This window comes from Necator americanus, chromosome II (genome assembly GCF_031761385.1).
Source record: "Necator americanus strain Aroian chromosome II, whole genome shotgun sequence".
NCBI classification, from domain to species: domain Eukaryota; kingdom Metazoa; phylum Nematoda; class Chromadorea; order Rhabditida; family Ancylostomatidae; genus Necator; species Necator americanus.
Window position 1 is genome coordinate 38,794,834 of NC_087372.1, and position 24,636 is coordinate 38,819,469.

The window sequence follows — 24,636 nt, forward strand, 5'->3', positions numbered from 1 at the left end:
GGTTACGCAGCATATCTGCTGCGTAAATCAATGTTGCGTCAATGAAACATCTGCATCGAAAGAAGAACGGAAAGTACTAATGATGCGTGTCCATGGATGCATCGTGAGAATCGCAACGCGGAGTCGCGCGCGATAGGTTGCGTTGGCGACGTGGATAAGAGTTGGGCGGGGGTTCCGTCGAGCTTTTGCGGACCGACGGGGGGAATTTCTACGCTCAAATTTTGACGCTGCTGGAAGCACCAATGATTTATAGGGCCAAAGAGGTCTGCTACCTCTTTTCAGGACCACTCTCCACCAAAAGAAGGCAAGCTGTAGTCATCAGCGATCTATCCAGAGATTCCACTTGTTAAAGAAGCTCAGCACGCTGCAGGTACGGTACTACTACTAATTAGTGCTGAATTTTTGGGTTTCGCACCACAAATACATCCAATTTCCACCCTTTTTCTCTTCACCTGAATCAATAATTGTTGTTATTTTCATGACAAAAAAAAAAAGGTGACTGACATTAATGTTAAAGCATCAATCAACTCGCATTCACACAATTATAAGCCAATGCTAAATTTGGACCATTTTAAAATTCATAATCAAGGGTGCTGATGTGGAGAAAACATGGCTATAAAATAGAAAAGCGGATCCGAAGCGATAATTCGCATTTCCATTCCTCCAATCTTCCGATATTTGCCTTTTTCTAGTCGGGACACAGTCAAGGAGAAGAATGGGGAGTGAAGCTGTGAGAACAGATCGAAAAAAAAATCATGTGAACCAGATCAGATTCAAGAGAAAGTCCGTACATCAAGCTTTATTCACCTTACCTTACTTAAAATTCATTTAAATTACATAAACTTACTTATAACGTATGTAATTATGCGTATTTTTTCACCGGTACCTTGCTTTTTTCTCCAATTCCGAGTCATTTTCCCATAGAAATTGTCCGTAGCTTTTTTGGTATTTCTCCGATGGAAACAGAAAACATTCTGAGACTTTAAAAGTGAGTGTAATTTTTTTTTTCAAGGAGAGAACAAACAAACAAAACAAAACAGTGTTCTCAACGTAACAGTTAAACCTGACCGCTTTCAGGATCTCCGAGGATCTAGAGATAAAGCCTATCAAGCACTGATCTGATTATTTCCGTGATCAATCACTAACAGAGGGAACTCTTGAAGGGAAGAAAAATCGTCAGGGTTGGTTACAGTAGTGCAGCGTGCCCAGTAAGAACTTCATGTACACCAAGAAAATAAATTGAAGAAAAGAGAAGGGAATTAGGAGGAAGAAAAGAGAGAAATTCACAAGAACTATAGCCGTAGGAAATGTGTAGCGAGCTGCAGGAGCTTATGTATTATAGTTTGCATAGTCTTCACACAAAACAACAGAACAGTTTTTTTTTTTTTGTTTTTTTTTTCTTTTGCAAAATTTCACAACAACAATACCGATTTGAACGGCCAGCAATGATCAGGGCATTCTTGAAATAAAAATCAATCAATGTTATGGATAAATTACATCAATGAATCGACCTTCTTCTTTCAAAAACTCAGACATTTGCATCGCGATTTGCGACAAATTTTATTGCGTCCAAGGTTGAAGAGTTTTACGATAGCAGATTTTCGTTATTTGTTGTCGAAGAAATAGCAGAAAAGTGTCTGATTCATTGATGGGAACATTGATTGATGATTCTTGGATAGTTTTTGTTACTCGGTTTGTGCAAAAGGTTTTGTTAGTTTTCAGTCCAATCGCAAACCTTCGAGAACCGATCTAAAAATAAAAAAGTAAAAATGGGGACTGGAGATTATGAAGTTATGTAACATGTAACAAAATTTCAGGGAGTTGAGGAAACGGGACCATCTAAAGATCTAAATTCTTTTGGAGAAATTCCAGAGAATTTCGCTTTACGTGAAATCATACAATTAAGACGATTTTCTAAATTAACAATTATCAGATTTAGTCACGGCTTCCATACATACTTAAAAAACATAATATCAACAACATATATCAATAAGAAAGCAAAAAAAGAAATGGAAATGAAAGAAAGAAAAAAATAAATGTCGAAAAAAGACAAAAAAGAAGTCTAAAGAGAAGAACGGCAACATCTTTTCCAAATCGGTCCCTGGAGTTTGGATTCTGAACGGGAATAGAGCGACAGAAGATTTCTGACTGCAGTAGAACGGCTTTTTCCTATTCTCTGCAGCGCTCATATTTATGGCGAAAAAAAAAGGCGGCAATTTGAAAGCTCGCAAAATTATCTAACATTCTATCCGAGAATCAGTCAGGGGGAGAATTTTCAAGTTCAAGGGGAGAAATACAAAGAATTGCAGGTTGGTTTGCAATTGCTGTAAACGTTGGTAAATGCTACCTCGCTGGATACAAAGAAATCCAGGATAAAGCTTTCTACTGGCAAGGATTTCACAGAATTAAAACGAATTTCAAAAAAAAAATCGAACAAAATACCTAATACAAGTGGAAGGGGTAGGAGAGAAGAAATAGTTCAACCACCGTATCCGTGGAGTACGCTGGAACCAATAAATCGGAAGAGGGTTGTAGTTCTCAGCAAGAAAACGAAGTACATCGGTACTATGTATGTATGTAGGTGAACAGGTTTTGACGAACTGATGAAAAGACAAAGAAATCAAAAATTCGGAACAGTTTCAAAAATAACAGGAACGAATTTGTTGCAATTTTCTTCGAAAAAAAGAGATAACTTTGCCCTAAAACGCCCTTGAAGGTTGGAAATTTTTTGCATCGGGTATCTGTTATTTCGATCGGTGGAAGTGAAATAGTACTTTTCCGAAACAAATCTGCAAATCATACCGTAACGATAGAAAGAAAACAACAAGAAGTACATTTATAATTAAATATTTTTTATGCTACATTTTTAAATCAAGAGAATGGAGCGCGCGAAAGAAAACTGGGCAAAAGTCGATCGTTTCATACATCTCAAAAAAAAAAGATTGAAGAAAACAGAGAAAATCCCAAATTCGCCGGATACCTTCACTTCTGACAACTTCAACGAGTTTTGCTGTCGATGAGAATGCGTTACACTTTCGCTTCCAAATCCGGAAATTCAAGTTCTCGGAAAGAAATCCAAGTTTTTCGGAATATGATGAGAAGTAAAGGAACTCAGAAAAGAAATAATTTGAAGAACCCCTAAACCATAGCGTCTGCTTATACGTCCAAGACCATTCCCGCAAAAAAAGTCGTCTCCGTCGTCCAAAAACCACAAATAGGAAGGTTTCTACTGATAGATCAATTATTACATGGTTCATCTCCACGGTAGTGGTCATTAGATCTTCCGATCCGAATCCGGATAACCTAACGGATACTTAGAAATTTTTGGAGATTCTTGGCGAGATAAAAATGTTCTATGAAATTTAATTTTCGCAGAGTTCTTTTCAATGGTATGTGACGATATGCTGTCGTTCGTTAATCGGTTTTTATCGAATAAAATTATGCGGAAAATAAAAATAAAAATAAAAATAAATACATAATTCTCAACCCTATGTACTCCGATCGATTATAAAGACTATCCTGTTCTGTGAATTGATCTTTCTTCCGTGATTTGAAGTTTATTTTAAAAAAATCTAATCTAAAATCGAATATAAATACAAAATATATAAGTGTTGTTGGCGAAAACTACAACTTTACAGCGATTCTCTGTGTAAATGTTGAGGGAAAATTCATAACAGTAGTCCCGAAGAAATGTGCCAGAAACAGAAAGAAACAAATTAATTAATTGGTTCACAGAAATAATTAATTCATTGGTTTTTTTTCAAGTGCTATATGGGAAATGTGAAACAATAGAAGAGAAATCGACGATTATTTCTACAGCAGAAGGAAAAGAATGAAATAAGAGGGAAATCCATGGGAAGGTACATGTTGTGCAGCAGCGTTCAAAGGAAAAACCTATGTGGAACGTATATTCAATTTATTAGAAATTATTAATTTATTTTATTATTTTTTATTGTTTAATTTTACTTGTTTTCAATTTGTTTTTAATTCTATTTTTTTAAAATATTTAATTAATTTATTTACAATATATTAGAACGGGTACGGGTAAATCCATGGTCGAGCAAAACTAGAGGGTAGCCTAGTGTACCCGACAGGAAATGTTGTTTGATTGCGCACGAAAAAGAAAAAAGCGCACATTTCCACGAACTTCTAACATTGTATCGCACCGGAAAACAGTGAAAAAGGGGAATTCTTGCAAAAAAATCAACTATGAGGTAATCTCACGACATTTCCATCGTTTATTGTCATTTCGAGCACGGCCACATTGCTTGGACACTATAATTCCACGCGTAGACTAAGAGAAATTGAAGGTTTTCTCCTTATAAAATAAATGAGGAAAAAATGAAAGAAAATTAGAAAAAAAAGTAGATTCTTCGCAGCTTTATTTCTACTTTCAAGAACTACAATTATAGCGGATTCGTTCCAGTGTTTTCGTTTTTTTATTTTTTTTTCATATATTCTTAGTATTTTCCTAAGGATTTTCGCATGAACGCATTATTTTTTTTATCGAGAGTGGGTATAATCTAGCTCCTTCTTGCTATGCGATTTCTTGTGGATGGGGAAAAAAGCTTGAATGACACAATATTTCTCCAATAGATGAAGAATATTGCGAAGAAATATTGATTGAGTAATGAACATGTAGGATCAAAATAAAAATCGATATGTATTATATGTACTGATTCGTCGTAAAAATTTGATGTAGTATAGAACCTCTTACAAATACATCTGCATCTGTTTTATTTCAGCTGTACCAAGAAAATAAATTCAGAATTAATAGAAAAAAATAAAAGTAAACACTAGAAGAGCTGAAGCTGCTTTTTCTTACTATACGCAAAAATTCCTTCAATTTCCATAGTTGCGCTATTTTCCAGCGTTATTTGCATTGGGAAGAAAAAATTCGATGAAACTTCAGAATGTCCTAGAAAAATGCTTTGCTGCACGAAACCTTGTTAGGAAAACAAAACCGCCGACGACAACGAAAAGCGCAGAAAAACATGAATACTCCAGAAGAATCCACGACCAGTTTTTGGGAGAAAAAGTATGAGAAATCCGGAAATTTCCAGGGAATTATAGTCGCAAATGACTGACTATTAAACGTTGATCGTTAGAGGAAAGTTGCAGAGGTATGTGGAACGATTCACTTTTATTCGTAAAAATCGTGAATTTGCAGAAGGGAGGAAAGTCGGTTTCGCTTAGCGAACGAATGCTTGGGAGGGGAAAGGCGGTGGCGCGGTGAGTTATGGCATCGAAGGGAAAACCTGTTGCCTCAACGTATATGCGGTCTGTGCGAGGTGGGGGGGGGGGGACTGAGAATCCATCCAGACAATGGATGCCGCCGTCGTGCCGAATGAAGTTGAGAGATCAGCACAAGGACCGGAACGATACGGTGTACCGGGAGTTTGCGGGGAGGCCAGAAGTACAGTGGAGTCATGTTTTCGCTTTTCGCTTACGGTACGAAAAGAAAGTGAAATTAGCATGAGATCGAATGAGTTTATACTGCTAGCAACCGGCTTCTGATTCATAGATATGAAAGGTGAACAAGTTTTCCAGCCGGTAGAAAAAGCTATGGGCATTATTATGGACAAAATGATATAATAAGCTATTGCAATGAGTCAATGAGACTGCAGAGAAAATAAATGTTCGAAGTTCATGGAGGGAAAACAGTGGCGAAGATGCTGAACGGGAAGTGAATCGAATATTCGGAACTGCGGGGTTTTTTTTTTCGCGAAAAAAAACCAACCAGTTCTCAATGAAAGGACAAAAATTTTTGGATAGGAAGGGAGATCCCACTGAGAAAGATCTTTCAGCAGCGGAGTCAGGGGGGAGCGGGCGGGTCTCTGAAAAGATAACAACAACGCGGTGAGGAATATGGCAGATAATTCACTCCAGATAAAAAGTCGAAGGTGATAATAGGGGCTAAATTTGTTCAACTGCATGACCGCAACGCATCTGTTGCAGCGCCCGCGCGTCTTTGCTTCACATTTACCGTACATATTCTTGACGTGGTTATTCGTATACGGGATCGTAGATTATGGAGACAGGAGTGATCCTGTCCATTTCTTCCTAATTGCCGTAGAAAACGGCCCGGAAGATACGGCTTCGGGCGTTCCGGCGCGCTATTTTCTACAACGAGTTCGGTTGGAGCGCGCCAGGATTGTGCACGCGCCGCATCTTCCGGCTCGTTTTTTTTTAAGGCAATTAGGAAGAAATGGACGGAATCACTCCCCTCTCCATAATCTACTATTACGTATACAAATACTCCACCTGAAATCTGTACCACCTCAGATTCGTGGGGTGATGTTTTAAAAAAAATGTTTACCGAAGGGGTACTAAGCATAGAGGTCGCAAAAATATCTCGATTCTTTCTGCGCTGTTGGGTGGAAAATTAAAATTTTGGGATTTCCAGCAGATTCTCCACGATAACAAGCGATTCTAGCCATTAAATGTGTTCGTGTCCAGGCGTTCGATTCACAAGTGTCTCGTTGTTAAGTGCTTTCGAACCTAAAGGCATCACCCCACGAATCTGAGGTGGTGCAGATTTCAGGTGGAGTATTCGTTTACGAGATGGGAGACTACGGAGAGGGAGGTGATTCCGTCCATTTCTTGCTAATTGCCGTAAAAAACGGCCCGGAAGATGCGGCGCCGCACAAGACTGGCGCGCTCCAATCGAACCTCTGCAAAATGGTGCGCCAAAACGAATGAAGCCGTATCTTCCGGGCCATTTTTTACGGCAATTAGGAAGAAATGGACGGAATTACCCACCTCTCCGTAGTCTCCCATCTCGTAAACGAATACTCCACCTGAAATCTGCACCACCTCAGATTCGTGGGGTGATGCCTTTAATTCGCAAGCTTTCGACGGTAATCTAATCAGCGGCTACTTGTTACTCTGTTCAAAAATAGATGACGTCAACCGTGAGCGAAATTGAGGGGAGCTGAGAACTCTACTATTCTCCTCAATGAATGAGGACCCGTAGGACTTCGGCAATCTCATCGAGTAAGTTTAAATTTCAAAAAATTTCAAGAATTTTCCAAATTCGCTAAATTAAGAAAAGTTAATGAAGCTCCAATTAGCTCGACAAGGAATGAAGGAAGCAAAAACATTCTCAGCAATTTGGGGAGCACATTAACATTAGCTCCAACTCTGTGTTCAAAAGTATAAGTAAGGTGAAGAGGTGGAAGGCATACACAGTAGCTTTTCAAACTTTGGTGTTTCTTGTTGTGGTGTTTGCTATAATGTACCTGTTCAAGCCATTTTTCTCTACATTTGTTCTTTCTTTATTTTCTCTTGATCAAAAAAGAAAAATAAAGGAGAAGTGTGAAAACAACCACTTTTATCTGGTTCTCTTTGAAATTCCCGTACAGTCCACACAAATATGAGAAGAAAAGGAAATCAAATGTTTGTTAGTAGAGCTGTCTTGAAGTCTGGAAGATTACCAAACCAGAAGACATTTTACGTGCACATAACTGTACAGTGCTGTAATTTACAGAACAGTAAGATTATCGGTGGGTCTATAATTCACGGTAACCTTTCCCCACGACAAGGATGTCATGAGGAGTAAAATTTGCTCGACTGGACATAATCGGGTCAAAACGACCTGAAACTCGGTGCAGTTGAGGTTGAGCCGTCGGTCGCGAGCGAATCGAACTGCAACTATGAGTGGAGCTAGCGAAGGTCCCGTGCAGATCCCAACCGCTACCCCTATCGCACCGCTTTCCCCCTCGCTGTCTACGCGAATACACTGGACTTCAGGTCGTTTCAACTCGACTATAAGTTAGTTTTTTTTTCCTCTACGAATCAGTTAATGATTCAATATTTCTTAGAATAGAATTCGAATATTCGAAAATTTTGGAGCGAATTTCTGTCGTAGACTTTAGTGTTTGTATGTTGTGTGAATAACTTCCTGAACTTTGAAAAGCAAAAGCCTCTATCTAACTGTATTCGGGTCACAAAAAATCGACTAGGACTGTACCGATGTGTGAAAGCAGCAAATCACTCTAAATCAATGATACATTAACAGTAAAGGAATCGAAATACAGCAAAGTGCGTTCAATTCAAGGCTGTTCAACGTCGTGGACGAGTTTGCACAGCACCGCTTCCCATTACTTGTATTGAGCATTTCATGCATGTGAATAAATGGATACATATACACGAACATTTCACGTGAATAAGACGTGGAAAGGCGGCGCTGTAAACTCGCAGAATGAATAAATATAACGTGCTAATCAAATTCGTGACCGAATGCTTGCTGCAAGAACAATGTTTGTACTTCTTCGAAAATAATGCCAGTCCTGAAGAAGCAAAGCAAACCTATCTCCCAGAGTAAGCTTTTAATTCCAAATGACATATTTGGTGCAAGTTTGTGGACGATTAAGTGAAGGAAAAACCAGGAGGGAAAACCTTAAAAAACCGTTTCTCAATTCAATTGATTTTTGGCCGCCACTATATTTACAGTGAAGTCAAAATGCAATGAAGCACGGACACTTGCGTAAGCAGCTACGCTCGAAGCGGCGCGCTGGAGCATGGCAGTTAGGATCGTGTAAGGACCCTCGCTACAGCTACCCATCTCTTCAGTTCGCCGTGGTCCCATCTTGATTTTAACTGATTTTAACTGTCCGTGTTTCATGTCGTTTTGATCCGACTAGAGATATCTCGTCTCCACTGCACTGTGCGGGTCCTTGGATGTTTCCCGTTCATTCTCTTCGCGGTAGTCATCGAAGATGTCCACAAGTTTTGTGATTGGCGTTAGCGAGGTGTTCGGGTCGTATCCAGCTGAGCTCACGGCTGATCCATCCGCATAGCGAACTCATCAGCTCATTTGGTTGACGGTCTCCTTTGAGGGCGTTTAAAGGCATCACCTCACGAATCTGAGGTGGTGCAAATTTAAGGTGGAGTATTCTTATAAGAGGTAGTAGATTATGGAGATGAGGGTGATTCCGTCCATTCCTTCCTAATTGCCGTAAAAAACGGCCAAGAAGATGCGGCGCCGCACAAGGCTGGCGCGCTCTAGTCGAGCTCCTTGTAGCAAAAAGTGCGCCAGAACGCCCGAAGCCGTATCTTCCGGGCCGTTTTTTACGGTGATTAGAAAGAAATGAACGGAATCATTCTCCTCCGCATAATCTCCCCACGATCCCGTATACGAATACTCCACCTGAAATTCGTACCATCTCAGATTCGTGGAGTGATGCCTTTAACTTAGTTCGCATACTTATTTACTTAGGATTCTTTTAGTCCATCAATCGTCGATTCTTCTCATAATGTGACCGGCCATCTCTGCTTTGATTTCGATATACATTCTGCGAGTTGCGAAGACGGGACATTTCTCTTTAGTCGGAGCTGTGAACACCTTCAGAAAACATCTCCGAAGGGCTCTATGAGTAGTAAATAGCTGCTTAGACATGGCAGCGGTGTCCACTAACTGTCTTCGTTGCTTACCAGAACGCTGGAAGAACTGTCGAGTCGAACGGATGGGCACGGAACTCTTCACCCGTACGTATAAGAACTCGTTCGGATTCATAGAAATGCACAGAGACTTTTCTGTGTATGAACTATTCAAAAAGAACTTTTGTAACACATAACAGGGCATATACGAGTAATAATTCGAATATAGAAAAATAAAATCCAAAACATAAAGCAATGACTGTTGCGTGCCGTTTGTTTCCAATGAATCACCAGCATATTCCGATCGTTTCGAAACTTATTACTCATCATCGCGTTGATCCTAAGGTTTATCAAGGGAACGGAAACCACGCGATAAACATCTCGGTGATTACAGTACAGTAAGGACTTCCCTAAGTTGTCAGAACTAGGGAAAAAAAATTGTGGAGAAGATTATTGTGCGGAGCAGAAATCTCCATAGAAAAACCGATCGCCTAAGGCCATAGCTAGCCCTACCAAAGGATATCGAAAAATTTGAAAAAGATGACCGGATGGTTCCGACGGCCGGTATTGATCAGGTGCACTCGGAGGATTGCACGAAATAGCCGACCATACGTAGAGTTTGGAGCGCAGCGAGAATCAGAGTTCTCGCATCCTTGATTCGCCGTAGAGCATCGCATCATCGCGCTCTATTGAGAATAACATCATGGGGAAAGCGCTGTGCTTGCTCGAAAATCCACTGCAATTTGCAGTTTGTGTTTTTTTTTTCAGGCATATTTTCCTTTTTTTTTCCGAATGTATACGTGACTTGAACGTTGAGCTGCCAAAATCCAATCCTCCCACTTCCTCATCCTTACTCAGCCGTTCGAAATTATTTATGTATTTCTATTTATTTATTTTATTTAGAATTACTTTGTTTGGATTCCGTTTCCTTTCACAAGAGCCTTTTGACTTGTTTTTACGGCGAAGTTTAGCAGTGTTAGCATTTATGTTGGTGTTGAGTTAGGAATTATTCTCCCACAAGCGATATTTTCTCTCTGTGTTTTTTTTTCTTTTCCAAGTATCTATTCGTAGTCATAGAAACTGCGTCGAAATTATGCTCTTGCCACCTTTCGTTCGATTTCGTCAGGAGTTTTTCCTACCCTTCATTCTTTCCCTTTTGTAAACATCGGTGTTGTTTTGCAGAAAATATGAGGAAACTTCGATCTCATCGTTCTACTGGACGTGGTTCAATATCACATCGATTGAGAAGTGGTGACATCAAACGGAAGAAACAAACTACACCAAAGAAAAGTCCTGTTAAATCTGCGAGTTCTCGATCTCCACTAAAAGTAAGTGTGATTCATATTTTAAATTATTATCTGATGTTTCTAGGCCAGTCTGACCTGGAGCTAGTAGAAGTAGGTGGGAACCTCGTCAGGAACTCTCATTATTCTGAGAAGTTTTTGCTCTGATTTTACGGTCAGGGTCTCGAGGAAAAGTTGTTTCGTTGAAGAAATATTATGGACCCCTTAACTCAGTACTTTGTTAAAAGCATATCCAACTGTGAGCTAAAGTTTGCTAATGTACTTATGAATTTTTTGATGTAAAAGTAAGTTGGAACGTATTTTTCTATCGCATTTAAATTTTTGAGAGAACATTTGTGGAAAACAGCATCTATTCGCCTCAGTTCTTGAAAAACTGCTTATAATAAATTGTTTTTGTGAGAACTCAATAAGTAATATGTCAGAACACTTCCAAATTTTTACTCCTAAAGTTGTTTGCACTGTTTTTCGTTTCCTTTCTTGTAAATTACTATTCATACATTTAATATGTTGTGTCACTTTGAAAACCATGTCGCAGTTGAGTAATTTTCTTATTTCTACTGGAATATAAGTTTGGGCTGATTAACTGTCTTTTTGGTATTTTCCCTCGCAGTCACTGCATGCGGTAGTGATGAAACTTATAGTAGTGACACTGCTACAATAATCCATAAGTAAGGAACATCCAATGTTGGAATTATTCATCAAAATTGATGAGTGGCTTACTCTGTGCTTTGATTTCGAACTTTATACTAAGCTCCTTGTTCTCAACATTTGTAACTTCGCTAGCAATAAATATGACAAGGAGGGTTTTTTTTCTTGAAAAGTGTATGGAGACTAATGTGACAGGTGATGTTCTCTTTCGAGAAGGAACTCATGAACTCAAGAAATTAAGGTGTCTACATCGTCTGCTCGAATTTACATTAAAAGATGTCGAAAAGAGAGTATGAGGGATCGGAGGAAAACCATATCAGGAAGTATGGTATCACCAAATATGAAATCTGATGCGAAATCGTCTCCGATCAAAACACGTCTGCTGCTTCAAAAATCGTGAATTTATCCGTCAATTCTTCCTTCTTGTTATTCTTTCTATACATGATATCCATAATTAATCTTATTTCAGAAAACCACTCAATATATCTAGATGCACTCTTTGCAAAAGTTCTAAAGGCGATCTTCACGGATGCATACAGTGTCATAAATTATGTAATTTTTTTTTTCAATTCCTCGTGTTTATGTTAATATTTAAAGTGAATTCTATGGTTTCTCTGTTTTTTTTTTCTCCAGATCATTTACGCCAGTGCATTCTTTATCCTGAAGCAGTTGCATCTAATGCGGAAAAAAGAAGTTGGCTTTGTCCTAAGGTTTGTACTAACGGCCAACTAATTACAAACAGTTTTAAAAGACGTGGTTGCTCTATAGCTGTTTGTTTTACATGTACTTTTATAGTGTGTTCTATGCGCTGCATGTAACCTGATGATAGATGATCCTTCAAATGTAGAATGTGCCACATGTTTACGAGCATGGCACGGTGCTTGCATGCCAACCAACGGGAAGATAGTCGATCGGTTGTGGTACTGCAAGCAATGTGCAACTGATTCAAGTCCATCTGGTTCATCCAGGTAGGTAATATTTGAAATCTCAGGGAATCATCCTGATTTGCTTGGGTCGTTAAAGAAAAGTTCCGAAATGTGCTACATTGCGTCTTGTTCGATGTATAGGGGTAGAACATTACTGCTCCTTTTTTCTTTATCGGCGCTGAAATTGGTTTTTCATTTCGTTTCCATTTTTATACATTTTCAGCTGAATGTTTCGTCAGCACTTTTAAATTTGGAATTTTTTAAATTTTTAAATTCTATTTGGAATTTTTTAAATTTTAAATTCTACATTTGGAACTTAAACAAAGCTGAACGAGCTTCTCAACATCGCTATTTTTTTATTTATTATCGCTTACATTTATCCCAGTCATAATTACCGCAGAATAGGCTACCCTGCTTGATAATTTACTATCTAAAATTTCTAGAAGAAATGCGTCTGTGAGCTGTTCTTCTGCCTCGGTTGAGTTACCGTCTCCATCAGCCTCAATTGTACATGACGACTCAAATAGTACTCCTCGGAAACAAGGAAGGAAGAGGGGACGCGAGAGGAATTCGCAAGAAAATTTGTCCTCGGTTCTCTCCGCCCCTGGAAGGTATGCATCTTCTTACCTTCCACCACCTATTTTATTTTCGCTTTTAAAAACATGCGTTTTTTTTTTATACGTGGTCCTTCTTGGCTCTACAACACTAGTGCGCAAACACTCTTGTTACTGCTCCAAAGGGAAGATCTGATATTTCTTCCCTCTCCACAAGCTTTAAAAATGCGAAGTCTAAACAGAATCATGTAATTTCCACTCCTTACAGTTCTTCGAAACAAGATAGGTCGTTGGCCATATTGAAAGCTCGCGATGAGCTGCATAATGCTATTATTATGGCGGACGAGAACAGGAGAGAATCCAGCCGAAGCCCTAAAAAGAAGACATCTTCCGAAAGAACCGCTTCACTCTTTTTAGAGGAAGATGCAAATTTGTATGTTCCTGTTCTCTCTTTCCTTCGTTTTTTTTCCTTCACCTTTTAGGACTATCGTTTCCTTTGTTTTAATCCATTTTAGGTTCGAAAGAGCATTAAGCGCTGAAGAATCTCTCTTGTCAGTAAAAGAGGAAACAGAAAAACAACAGAAGGAACAGTGGGTGAATCTTGGAGGTGACATGGATTTAAAAGTGCGTTTTCTGTTGCTATAGTCCGTTTGTTTTCCCCACTTATCCTTATTTTTTTCAATCTTCAGGTGCTTTATAATAGCCCTTATCCGGAACACATAAAAAGTGTCCCACTATTCTTTGTCTGTTCGTTCTGTCTAAAACCATTCAGTGAACGTGATTCGTTCTTTGTTCATCAGGTTAGCAGCTAAATGTTTGGTTTTCTTGTATATGTATATGTTTGGTTTTCTTTTCATGTGGTTTGTCATGAATTGGAAAATATAATATTTATAGGACTATTGTCCACGTGTTACTCCGCCCGGTCGGGAAATTTATCGCGATGCAACTTCGTCATTATCATTTTTCGAGGTAGACGGCGCTGAGGAACGGGTATGTGTAATTGGCTTAGTTGAGTTAGTACTGAAAATACTCTTCTTTGCTGGAACGGATTCCTGAATTGCTTGAATGCAAAGGTTTAACCGGCACCATTTTCTGGTTCTGCCTGGGATGTAAAGGGTTCAGCTGGTGTAGTTCACCGTCCTCACTATGTTTATTCTCGATTTTTCATATTCTTTTACTTGCCTCTTTATTGTTATGAGCTTTAGACTTATTGCCGCAACCTGTGCCTACTCGCCATGCAGTTTTTGGCGTGGAAAACGAGACATAGCGAAATTGCGACGTTTTTATTTTACATACTAACACGAAATGAGGAGGATGGCTGTCGGATCGTTGGATACTTTTCGAAGGTTGGTTTTTCTTCCTTAGCTTTTGAAAAGTACCTCAAGTTTAAGTGCAGTGTAATTTCCCTTTTCTATTTAAATCGGACCCCTTTTCAGGAGAAAAATCCTAGTAGGAACTATAACTTGTCTTGCTTGTTGACACTTCCTAGCGAGCAGCGATGTGGCTATGGTCAACTGCTGATCGATATGAGTGGGTTCCTTACAGATCTCTAATTGCTGGTACATCTTCCAGAAGTGCGAAAGTTCGACTTTCCTTGAATCTTGGCATAGAGATTGCAACTTGTTGATAGTCGAATTTAAGAAGCAGCCAAGATTGTCAACAAAATTTATTACGGCTAACGTTTCGGCGTTGTCGCCTTCGTCAGAGCCTCAGTAGCCGCAATCGGAGCGATTGCGCCACGCGGATATCCGCTAACATCACGGCAATGCGGCTACTGAGGCTCTGACGAAGGCGACAATGCCGAAACGTTAGCCGCAATAAATTTGGTTAACAATCTTGGCTGTTGCTTAAATTCGTCTATCAAAAAGATCTCTTATTGTTTTTTAATCGGATTTTTTTTTCAGACAGAATTTTCATTCTGGAATTTTTACTCCTTTAAACTTGAAGTTTGTGTGAAGTGTTATTTTCTAGGCTATCAGTTGTCCAAGATAGAAAGAAAAGTTGGTGGCCCAGAGCGTCCGTTGTCTGACCGTGGACTTCTTACCTACAGGAAGTACTGGAGATCGAGTATATTATGTTATTTGAGGTGTGTTTATATGTATGTTTGTTACTTCATAAAATCTGACCCCTAATTGGATGAAGCTAAGTTCGTTAGAGTGTGTGTAGCCCGTAGTCGTCTTGAAATCGAGAGAGGTCTGAATTGGGCTTGCAAATGTTTCAGTACTTTTTATTTTGCACCTGAGCGACTAATTATTTGTGTAATTAGCTTATTACTCTTCGCTCTCCTTAGATCCCACTTACATCTGTCGAGTATATAACTTTTTTTTTAGATCGGTCAAGGATTCACACTCCATTTCGCTTAAGAACATGAGTCTTGCAACTCGCATACATCCAACAGATATTGTAAATCAACTGCTGCATGACAATTTGTTGGTTATGAAGGATGAAAATTATTTTTTCAGAACATGGGTAGGTTCTAACAGTTGACGTGCTCTATTCAACATTTAATGGAACTGACAATGTTGTTTTCGCATAGTGGCGATAGAATGAAAGTTCATGCATTGCTAATAAGTGACACGCGATCAGGGTGGATGATGACTTTTTCCTTTCACTATTTCAGAAACGAGCCTACAAGTTACCACTGTCAATGTTAAGACGACGGATCGTTGACCCCGACAGAATCAAATGGACTCCAAAGTTTGATGTCACAGTCCTAGATCCATTCAAATTGAATTGTTATATCTAATTTTGTAGCTGAAATTAACAATGAAATAGTTGTATATAGTAGAGAAATATTTACTTTGTTTACATTAGTTTACATTACATTGGGTATGCTTCAAGTATCTCATAGTTTCTTAATCATGTTTATATACTTGTTCACTGTGTATAACATATGAATATATTATTCAAACTTGTTTTTCTGTCTGATAAGGTCTTCACTAAACGCTTGACAATGCGCTGCCGATAACGGTACTATTTTCTACACCAGCTGTTGGCTAGTTTTGGATTTTTCTCTTCTTTGATACTTTTTTTCATGAATGTTTTGGTTTATGTAAATCTCTTACGTATTGCAATGTAATTACTATTATATCTCTGAATTTGCTGGCTGATTAACTTGCCTGTCTTTTCCTTTGAAGTCTAGTTCTTCAGGTTCGTCCTCGCTTAAAATTATGACTTTGTTTTGAGTGTTCCAGTGCTATCCATTTCAGTGAAACTCTAATCTGAGCTTGGATATTTGCAGTCTCTCAAGCGAACGCTGCCGTTACTTAGCAGCTCGTTCTTGGACACGAATATCTACAGTTTTTATTTTTTTGAGCAATATTGTTTATATTGCGATTCAAATCATTCATTCCTTTAAAAATATACAATGATACTCTTATCAAACTTTTGTGATGATGCTCTTTTGCTCAAATACTGGAAAAACATCGAATAATCTCTTCATTTTCTCATATTAACGCAGTAAGCGTTCTTAAAGATTTGCGGTAGCGAATCCAATGTTTCATTATGAACTCTTAAGTAAATAAAAGGAAAAACCTTAATATATAAGTGCGATATGTATGAGTAGGTCAGTGGTTTTGCGCACACATTGATCATTGAAGAGATCAAATTTTGCTCTTATTTGGATTTGTTTTCGAAGGAATGTGCCGTTGCAAATATTTACCTACGTCGGTATTCATGTTCTTTGCCTAAATCTGATGTTGATGTCTTATCCGAGTGGAAATAAGATATCCATAATTACATGCTGCGATGAACGAGTTGGATTTCTTTCGTCATGTATTCTTGCGGTAACATTGCTCTCATTAAGGAAAGCATTTTGCGGTGGGAACATTTGGATCTAGCTCTCTGGGTCTTTTGAAAGGTTGAACTCCGTTTTTGGACATCGATACTGCATTCCCTGGTCTGATTAGGAAGCATTTGAATGTAGTATTAATAAAATATCTAGCAGCGCAGTAGTCGTGATACATGAGGACCTTTTTCAAATGATAGTTTCAGATGCTGTGCCGTCTAATTTTGTCTTCCTCATTTTGTCAAATAAGGGTCGAATTTTGTTAGGTCGGGTGTAGCGCAGTTGACAAGAGGTTCCGCTGCCTGAACGATCGATCGGAGGTTCGAATCCGCCCTAGAGCTCACCAAGCCTTTCTTCCCTCCCGGGTCGATAAATTGGCACCAGACTTGTCCAGAAGGATAAAAACATTGATTTGACACATCGGCTAGCCATCGCAATTCATTGTATGGGCCAGATACACGTTCGTAAACCTCAAGCGATTCTGAATTGAGGTGAACGTGGGTCCCAAGCGGATTGATTAACGGCCAGACTTTATCCTCTATCCATTTTGTTACTTTATGCTCACACAGGAGCTTCTGTCAATGATGCTAATGAGAAGGAATGTTGGGTTGGGATATACCATACGCCGAAACTGGTTGTACATAACCGCAACTAATCGAAAGAGAACATTTGTGATAGAACATAACAGCAATAAGCGCAACTTTTCATTACATTTCTTCTAGCACGTGGAACAAGAATAACTGGATTTAATCGTACACGCAGTAGCTGAACGGAAGCTTGGTGCACCGCATCGCGTGTTACATTCTACGCATTCAACACGTATTCCTTTATTTTACATCGATACTAGTTGCCATGGTTGTCTTGAATAGGACTGGAAATTTCTTCTACAACAACCATGTCTTCTTATGTCATAGTTTTGCCGTTTGTGTTCTATTACATAGCCATTCAGTGGTATATATGTATGTGATGCCCGTCTACATATTTTCAGACCATTTATTGGATGGGAGCAGAAGACGATGAAGCGAAGAATATGCTTCTTCAACTGCCAAATGAACTACTTCTTCTGATTTTTACTCATGTACGTGGACGACATTTGATTAACAATGTTCGTCTGGTATGCAAGAAATTTCACAGCCTTCTGGCCAACCAACAATGGTGGCTTAGCAGAATTCATGTGAGTTCCGTTGACACAACCATTTTTCGAGCTTTCTTTTTGTTGGGAACTTTCAATGAACGAGTTTAATTTATTTTAGTTTTTTTTTTTCCAGAAAATGCCGCATAACATCCGACTTTCTGAGTCGGAAATGAAAGACACGAGTTTTGACGCTGCACGAAGTTTCGTAGCTATTGAAGAAGAGACACAGCGTTGGGGAAAATGGATTCCCAGTAAAAAGTGAGTTTCTAAACTTCCCTTTCTCATCCCTTCATCGGCTATGCATGAATTAATATTTCAGTTTAATTGCAACTGGTCATATTGCTACAGTTGATGCTCTTCGATTATTTGCTAATCGAGGCTCTAGCCGGAGATTTTGTCTCTCGGGTGGCAGGGATAGAGCCATCAAACTTTGGAGTATTGACGATCTACAGGTAAATTTGCATACCATCTTCGTTATTTTTCAATTATTGCTAATCTAGGCTAGTCAAAGTACTTCTGCACCGACTAAACCTTGTGTAGATATACAAAACGCTCATGAGGTAGTTTATTATTCTTAATCCTCGGTGTTTATGACAATTTAATCCTTTTTGAAATAGCTATTTTTAAGGGTTGGATATGGTGCCTAGATCAGTCGAACCGAATCCCGGATCAATTTCTTTCATGTAGTTGGGATTGCACTGTAAAGTTGTGGCAGATCACTCCTACAAGTGTTGAAGTAGGTCATACGTCTGTCGCTCTTCTTTCTTCGATTGCGTTTTGAGTTCAAATTATGTTCTTAAGCCTCTCGAAAGCACGAAGTTGGGATCTGCCGGAATGTGCCTTGGAAATACTCCTGATGGCCTCGCTGCTTGCTCAACTTTTGGAAAGAAGGTGGGTGATTTTAAATGAATTCATCTCTACCTGTGGGTGATTTTGGATAATTGAGTGAATTGTTAATTGATATTTTAAGCTGCACTATGTCAGATAGTCGGCGTTCAGTCGCAGTGAAATATCTGATCATGAATAGATTTGAGAATATTTTCTTCGTCTCCTTTTTGAAGTATTTACCAGGGAGTATAGGAGTGTATGAAGAATATGTGATTACGCTGTATTTTTTCGTCTAGAATGCTGTGCCTTGCTTTTCCTGACCGCCTGTAGCGAACGAGAAAACAAAATACAAATTTGAAAATGCCCAATGATTTGATTTTGACGTTCTGCTGCCTGACATCAGTTCTCTTATGGACCTACAAGGCAAAAACTTGAGCTATTTCTCAAACTAGGTTTGTAAAGCTCCGTATCTGCCATAATTTTTCAGCGATGCATTGTTTATGACGAGCGGAGTCTGTTCACTAAACAAAAACGTTGTCTTGAAATAATGTCAATTCATACTATTCAACTTTATATATTTCATGGAAACTTTTGACTTGTAGAAATAGATTTGATGGCATCTAGAAATCTCCAAAGACATTGGCGATATTCCATGCGTTTTTCTTTTTAAATTCTTAATTTATAATTGTGGAAACGGTTATGAAGGAAAGAAGATTCAGAATACTTTACATTCAACATCAAAATCTGCCATGAATTCGCCGTTATAAGCCAATGTTTAGCTTAAATCAAACTTTTTTTCCAAAATTCTGTTTTTGTTCAAGGTGTTTGTGATAGACACAAAAAATGGGCTCGCTCCTGTGCTAAACTACGCTCATCACAAAGGTGCTGTATTAACTCTAGCGATGAAGGTTTGTGTACTTGGAACAGTTTTTGTTATTTTTTGACCTCTACTGCCGTCCTTATCGTAATTATCTACAGGATAATTTTGTCTACTCTTGCGGAGAGGACCGAAGAATTGTTATGGTGGATATCCGAAATTCAAGCAAGCCTGCTTTTGGATTGGTTTGTAATTATTCTTCATCTTTGTTCTTGGTCTGATCTTATTCTAACAATTTTCGCCTCATTTCCAACTGTTTCCAGAAACCGTATTTGTTTTATTTTATTTTATTTTTAGTGGGCCAATGATTATGTGCGCTCAGTGTGTTTTCGCAATAATCAGCTCATTTGTGGAACGAATCTAGGCATGATTGCCGTACTTAATCCTGATAACCTGAGCGTTTGCTCACGACTTCAGGTGCGTCTGTAGTGTCCTGTTGAAATCCGCTCTTTCATGTATCTGTTTAAGGTTTCAACTGGTGTACGACAAGTGATACATTCGGGTGGAGCTGTGCTTGAAATAAGTAGAGATCGGAGTTTCAAGGTAGTTTTTGTGATATTCAACAGTATTTTTTTCTCGGGATTTATTCTTTTTGGTTCTCGAAGCGTGCTCGAACTTTTGAAGGCTTTATGCTTATTTTGTATCAAAATTCAGATCAGAAATCCTCAGAAATGTTTTTGATGCTGTTCGGCAGGTAGATCTGCATATAGAAAAACATAGTGTTCCTTGAATCTGACACTTCTTTTGTGTATTTATGCTTCTTTGCTCTTCCTTCTCAACTCCTTGCTCTTTTTTTTCTTCCCCCGTTGCTGCTGTCGTTGTTTGTTGGTAATTTATACTTTGGTTTTTGGTGAAAGTTAATTCCTAAAACAGTCTAGGTAGTAGATGATTTTTCTGTTACCCACAAAATTGTTCTACGCTCTTTTTCTTGTGCGATTCATCTTTCTTTTCGTAGGATAGTCTTGATCTGACTGCCTGCATAAGAAGTCGTTATATTCCCTTATCCGCTGCATCCTTTCCCCTCTTTCTATATTTATATAGAAAAGATTTTTCATCTTGAATGTTTTTTTTTCTAAATTTAGTTGTTTATGTTCTAATCAACGTAACATATAAAAAGAGTATAGGTTTGGAATCATAGCTCATTTTTTCCGTTAATTACTCTACTGATATTATGAATGCTAGTCCATCAATTTTCTATTAGATATGTTACAATTAAAATTAACTCCGTTTGCTGTTTTCCGCCTCTCCCGTTATCGATTGGATTTGATTTAGTTGCGCATTTTTAGTTTTGACATTAGAAACAGCTTCAAAACATTTAATTATGTCTGCATGTCATTTTTCATTTGAACTCTGAAGATACTGTATAGGGCTGGGACAGTCTATTAGGGGCTTATTTCAAGTAAAAGAGTTTACATTCGGTCGATTTTTTTTCTCAATAGCATTTATCGCTGAAGCAAAGAATTTTCTTGCCTTTTTGCTTGATATCTGCGAAAAGTTGTTGTCTCTTTGGAAAAACTGTCCCCTGTTTGCCCTATCTGCTTGCTGCTTTTTCATTTCGAAGGCTAGGACGTCTTCTCTCGATTTTTGACAATAGATGAGAGATTCCAGTCACTAAGCGACAGTTTTATTCTAAATTACAAAAGCGGTATATTCTCCTTATAATCTTCTTCTAGCGGAGATAGTCAGATGAACATTGTGCACTCATCTCTACCGCTGCTTACCCAACTTCAAGATCTTTCGGTTTTTGATGCTTGGGTCTTGGAAATAGGCCTTGCATTTCAGCTGAATTTTGAAGGTAATTCTTCATCTGAGTTGGTGAGACTTGGCATAAGAGCCACTTGTATCCATACGTGGTTTTGAGTGGTAGAGACTCAAACAAAGTCAGTTTCGTTGAGCTCCAGTGTCTCATCTGTGAAAATAAAATTGTATTTTTTGGGAATAGAAATGGCTTATTTGTGGGTGATACTTCTGATGTAATCTTAAAAATTATCAGAGGGTCTTTGCTTTTATCTTGTGCTGAATTCCACACCGTCCCCGTCGCTGATTTCGTTCATTGTCTGGCCAAGTCTCTGGATAAATAACTTGATCATCCTCCGCTTCTTTTAAATCGATTAAAGCGAATCCAGAGAAACTACTCATGCGTATGGATGCAAACATAATGAAAGGTCGAAAAACGTAGTTCCACATCCCGTTTGGTTGCAAGTGCTTCAGAAGAATGAAAGTGAGAAATTAAAGAGAGAAATTTGTTTCTCACTAGCTCCTTTTTAAAGTTGTGTTCCGCCAAAAGATGGTCTTGTTACGTTATCTAGTTTGCGCTAGATTATTTGAGGGTCCCTATTCTTTTCTCGATCAATTCGAATTATTCGAAACTGATCGATAGGAGGGAATTTTTAACAATGTGGTAATAGGAATCGGTTGGAACAGGTCTTGGTGACAAAGTAAAATGGTAGAAGTTCCCCTTTCGCTCTTTTTTGTGCGGACATTGTATTGACATTCGGCGCGTCCTTCTTTTCACTCTTGTCTTCTCTTATCTTATAAAAACAGTTCTAGACCATCCAAACTCATAATTTTAGTTCTCTTCGTCTTCTGTGGGGACTTTCTGAAGTCTGTTTCTGTTATTTGAAGGGCTTTCACTGCGAAAACATCCTAGTAATGTCTAAGAAGAGTGAGGTAGAGAAAGTTACCGTGGAATTTCTCAATTCAGTAAATGGCACCAGTGCGCCACTGTTTAATGAACTTATTTTACGTTCTTCTGAAACTGCGAACTTTTGTCAGAAAATATCGTTAGTTGAAGTGGAAAAATTGCATGATTTGAATTTTGCATCAGCTCTTCATCACTTTATTCCCGAGTTTGCAGTAATTATTGTAATGTAATTGTTTCAATCCTATCACCTAATTCGTAGACAAGTCTTTAGACAAGGATGTCCGATCAAGTGGAATTTGTCGCGATAAAATTGACAATATTCAGCGATATACATCTTAGTGGTATATAATATATATTTGTCTATATTTTTATAAAAATAAATAAGTAAATATAAAACAAATATAATATATAAATGAAGAGCATAGAATGCATATAGAAGAATGAAGAATAATGAAAAATATAGAGCATAGAATGTATATATTTTTTAAATTTTTTTAAGCACAATCCGAGAATCATTGAACGTAAGTGACTTTGATTTTATGTTCGTCGTTACATAATGATGTTTTGCAATGATTTGGTGAATAAGAATCGTTTCTTTTTTTCAAAGGTAATAGAAATAATATGCGTTCAGGTTAAGCATTAATGTTGGTCCATTCATTCCTCGTTTTCCATGGTTTCATCTGGTATCAAAAATTTAAACTGCATTAAGATGAAGAGCAATAAATGTTGTGATGCCGGCTAAGCATTTTCTTCACCTTAGTCATCAGAATACTGTAATGTTAATTTCTTTTAGCGCGCATTAAACTAACGAGAAACATCTTGAAATTGGTGAGAAATGTTCTGCATCCATTAATTAGCCTTTGAGTTTATGGTTCCGCTGAACTGTTAATGAAGCCAATGATTTTGAAAAAGAAAAGAAATGCCAAGCTGAAGGTCGTTTCCGTAGCGATAGTTACAAATTTCTATAATCTGTCCTCCAAAAGTCTGTCAAATATATGGAAACTTCCCAGAGATGTGATGTTATATGTTTTGCCTATGGAATAGTTCCAAGCACAGTCTCGTGGACAATGTATGCTTTGTGATTCTCACACGTTTGCATTCACATCGTTGCTTCTTTCCCTTGCATTGCATGGAAATTTACAACCATTGACCGATATTTCTGTCGCCTTCGAATTCGCGACAACACGCAGCAGTAGTTAAGGTGGTCGTGAAGACTCAGAGTCTGGCTGAGGTGAAAAGTTTTTGTTCTCAGAGGGAATGGGATATGTAATGTTAAAGCGCTATTTTAGTAAAATGGAGCTTATAGTAAGTGAACGAAAAAAAATATACAGCTATTCCTTTTCTCCAGGAAAAAAAATAGATGAAAAAAGTGGAAAAAAATTGAAGAAGGAGAGCAAACTCTAGCAGTGATGTGTTAGTTTAAGCTGTTCACTATCTACTCAATTATTTTTAGTTTTTTTTTCTTATCAGGAAAAATTCTCACTACAAAACAACTTTTCGTATATTCAATCTAAGTGTTTACGAAAATTCCGATCTATACCCTTTGGTTTTAATGATCTTGTTGTGAAAAGGATTGACAAAGCGTCGAAACTTTACATATTAAAGATGTGTATATTATTAAAACAGGTTTCCCTATTTTTGCCATATATTTTGACTTAAGAATTCTTAGGAGGAGGACAAAGACTCTTTCAAGAATGTGTTTTGCATAGGAAAGAGTGAGATTTCCTTTTTTTTTGTTTTGATTCTATCATTTTTTCTAAAATTTCAAAGTTTGTTTTGAAAAATGGGAAAGTTGTGAGTCATACAAGTTTTGTTTTCTGAATTGACCTCAAATTTGAGATTGTACTAGAAGTTTAAAAAAAAACTGCTTGTCGTCATGATTTCTAAAGAGAAGTCCTTCAAAGCTTTAAAGGAATTGAAGTTCACTTATGGGAATAACAAACTAAACAGTTGAATAATCCTAAGATCTGTGTAGGTAGAGTTCCTTCCGCTTTTCCGCTTTTTTTTTCCTTTTTCTTTTCTTTTCTGACGGAAGGACAGTGAGAAATTTTTTACAACCTCACCCTGTTTGTTCCGAGCAAAAGTAATTTTCTTTAGACTTTGGAAGAAAATGGCAGAAGATTATAAAATGAAAAAACTTTGGAAGAAAATGGCAGAAGATTATAAAATGATTTTTTTTTGTAGGCGTTCACGATCGGAGTTCGACCGTCAGTGCTGGCTGAGTTGAATTTTGAGTGTGATCCATGCCGTTTCGACTATCGAAACGGGGACTTGGTGGTTGGCGCTGGCGATGGTTCGATTCTGTTGTGGGCCGACGATTCGACACTTTGGGAAGGTTGAACTAGCGCCGGCATTTACACGACGGAAAGAATCACTCCCGTCGAGGATTTTTTTTTTGCCGGAAGTCGAAGAAGCCGATGCATATTCTACGCACATATGCACAAGAAAGTTTTTCCATCCGATCTCTGCTTCATCAACAGACAGTGTAGTACTGGGGATGGTAGATGAGCTTTTTCTCATTGATATGTCGGTTTTTTTCCTTCTGTGTGCAC

The 24,636-nt window shown here is 38.2% G+C and overlaps 2 protein-coding genes across 2 annotated transcripts; both read left to right on the forward strand.

The window, feature by feature from the left end:
- Positions 1-10,568: 10,568 nt before the first annotated feature.
- On the forward strand, positions 10,569-15,559 carry RB195_020771 (uncharacterized protein; the record flags this gene model as incomplete). Its single annotated transcript, XM_064189230.1, has 15 exons — positions 10,569-10,709; positions 11,575-11,729; positions 11,803-11,885; positions 11,967-12,043; positions 12,129-12,301; positions 12,703-12,870; positions 13,082-13,246; positions 13,329-13,437; positions 13,503-13,613; positions 13,708-13,803; positions 14,019-14,159; positions 14,250-14,343; positions 14,785-14,899; positions 15,144-15,282; positions 15,434-15,559. The coding sequence occupies 15 exons, from the start codon at positions 10,569-10,571 to the stop codon at positions 15,557-15,559; spliced, it is 1,893 nt and encodes a 630-aa protein (XP_064045111.1).
- A 2,041-nt stretch (positions 15,560-17,600) lies between these two features.
- RB195_020772 (uncharacterized protein) lies at positions 17,601-24,424 on the forward strand (the record flags this gene model as incomplete). The annotated part of the gene is made up of 11 exons (XM_064189231.1): positions 17,601-17,774; positions 17,869-17,993; positions 18,055-18,187; positions 18,236-18,295; positions 18,364-18,471; positions 18,537-18,626; positions 19,385-19,471; positions 19,542-19,625; positions 19,738-19,857; positions 19,909-19,983; positions 24,269-24,424. 11 exons carry the CDS (start codon positions 17,601-17,603, stop codon positions 24,422-24,424), a joined length of 1,212 nt encoding a protein of 403 aa, XP_064045112.1.
- Positions 24,425-24,636: the final 212 nt, after the last annotated feature.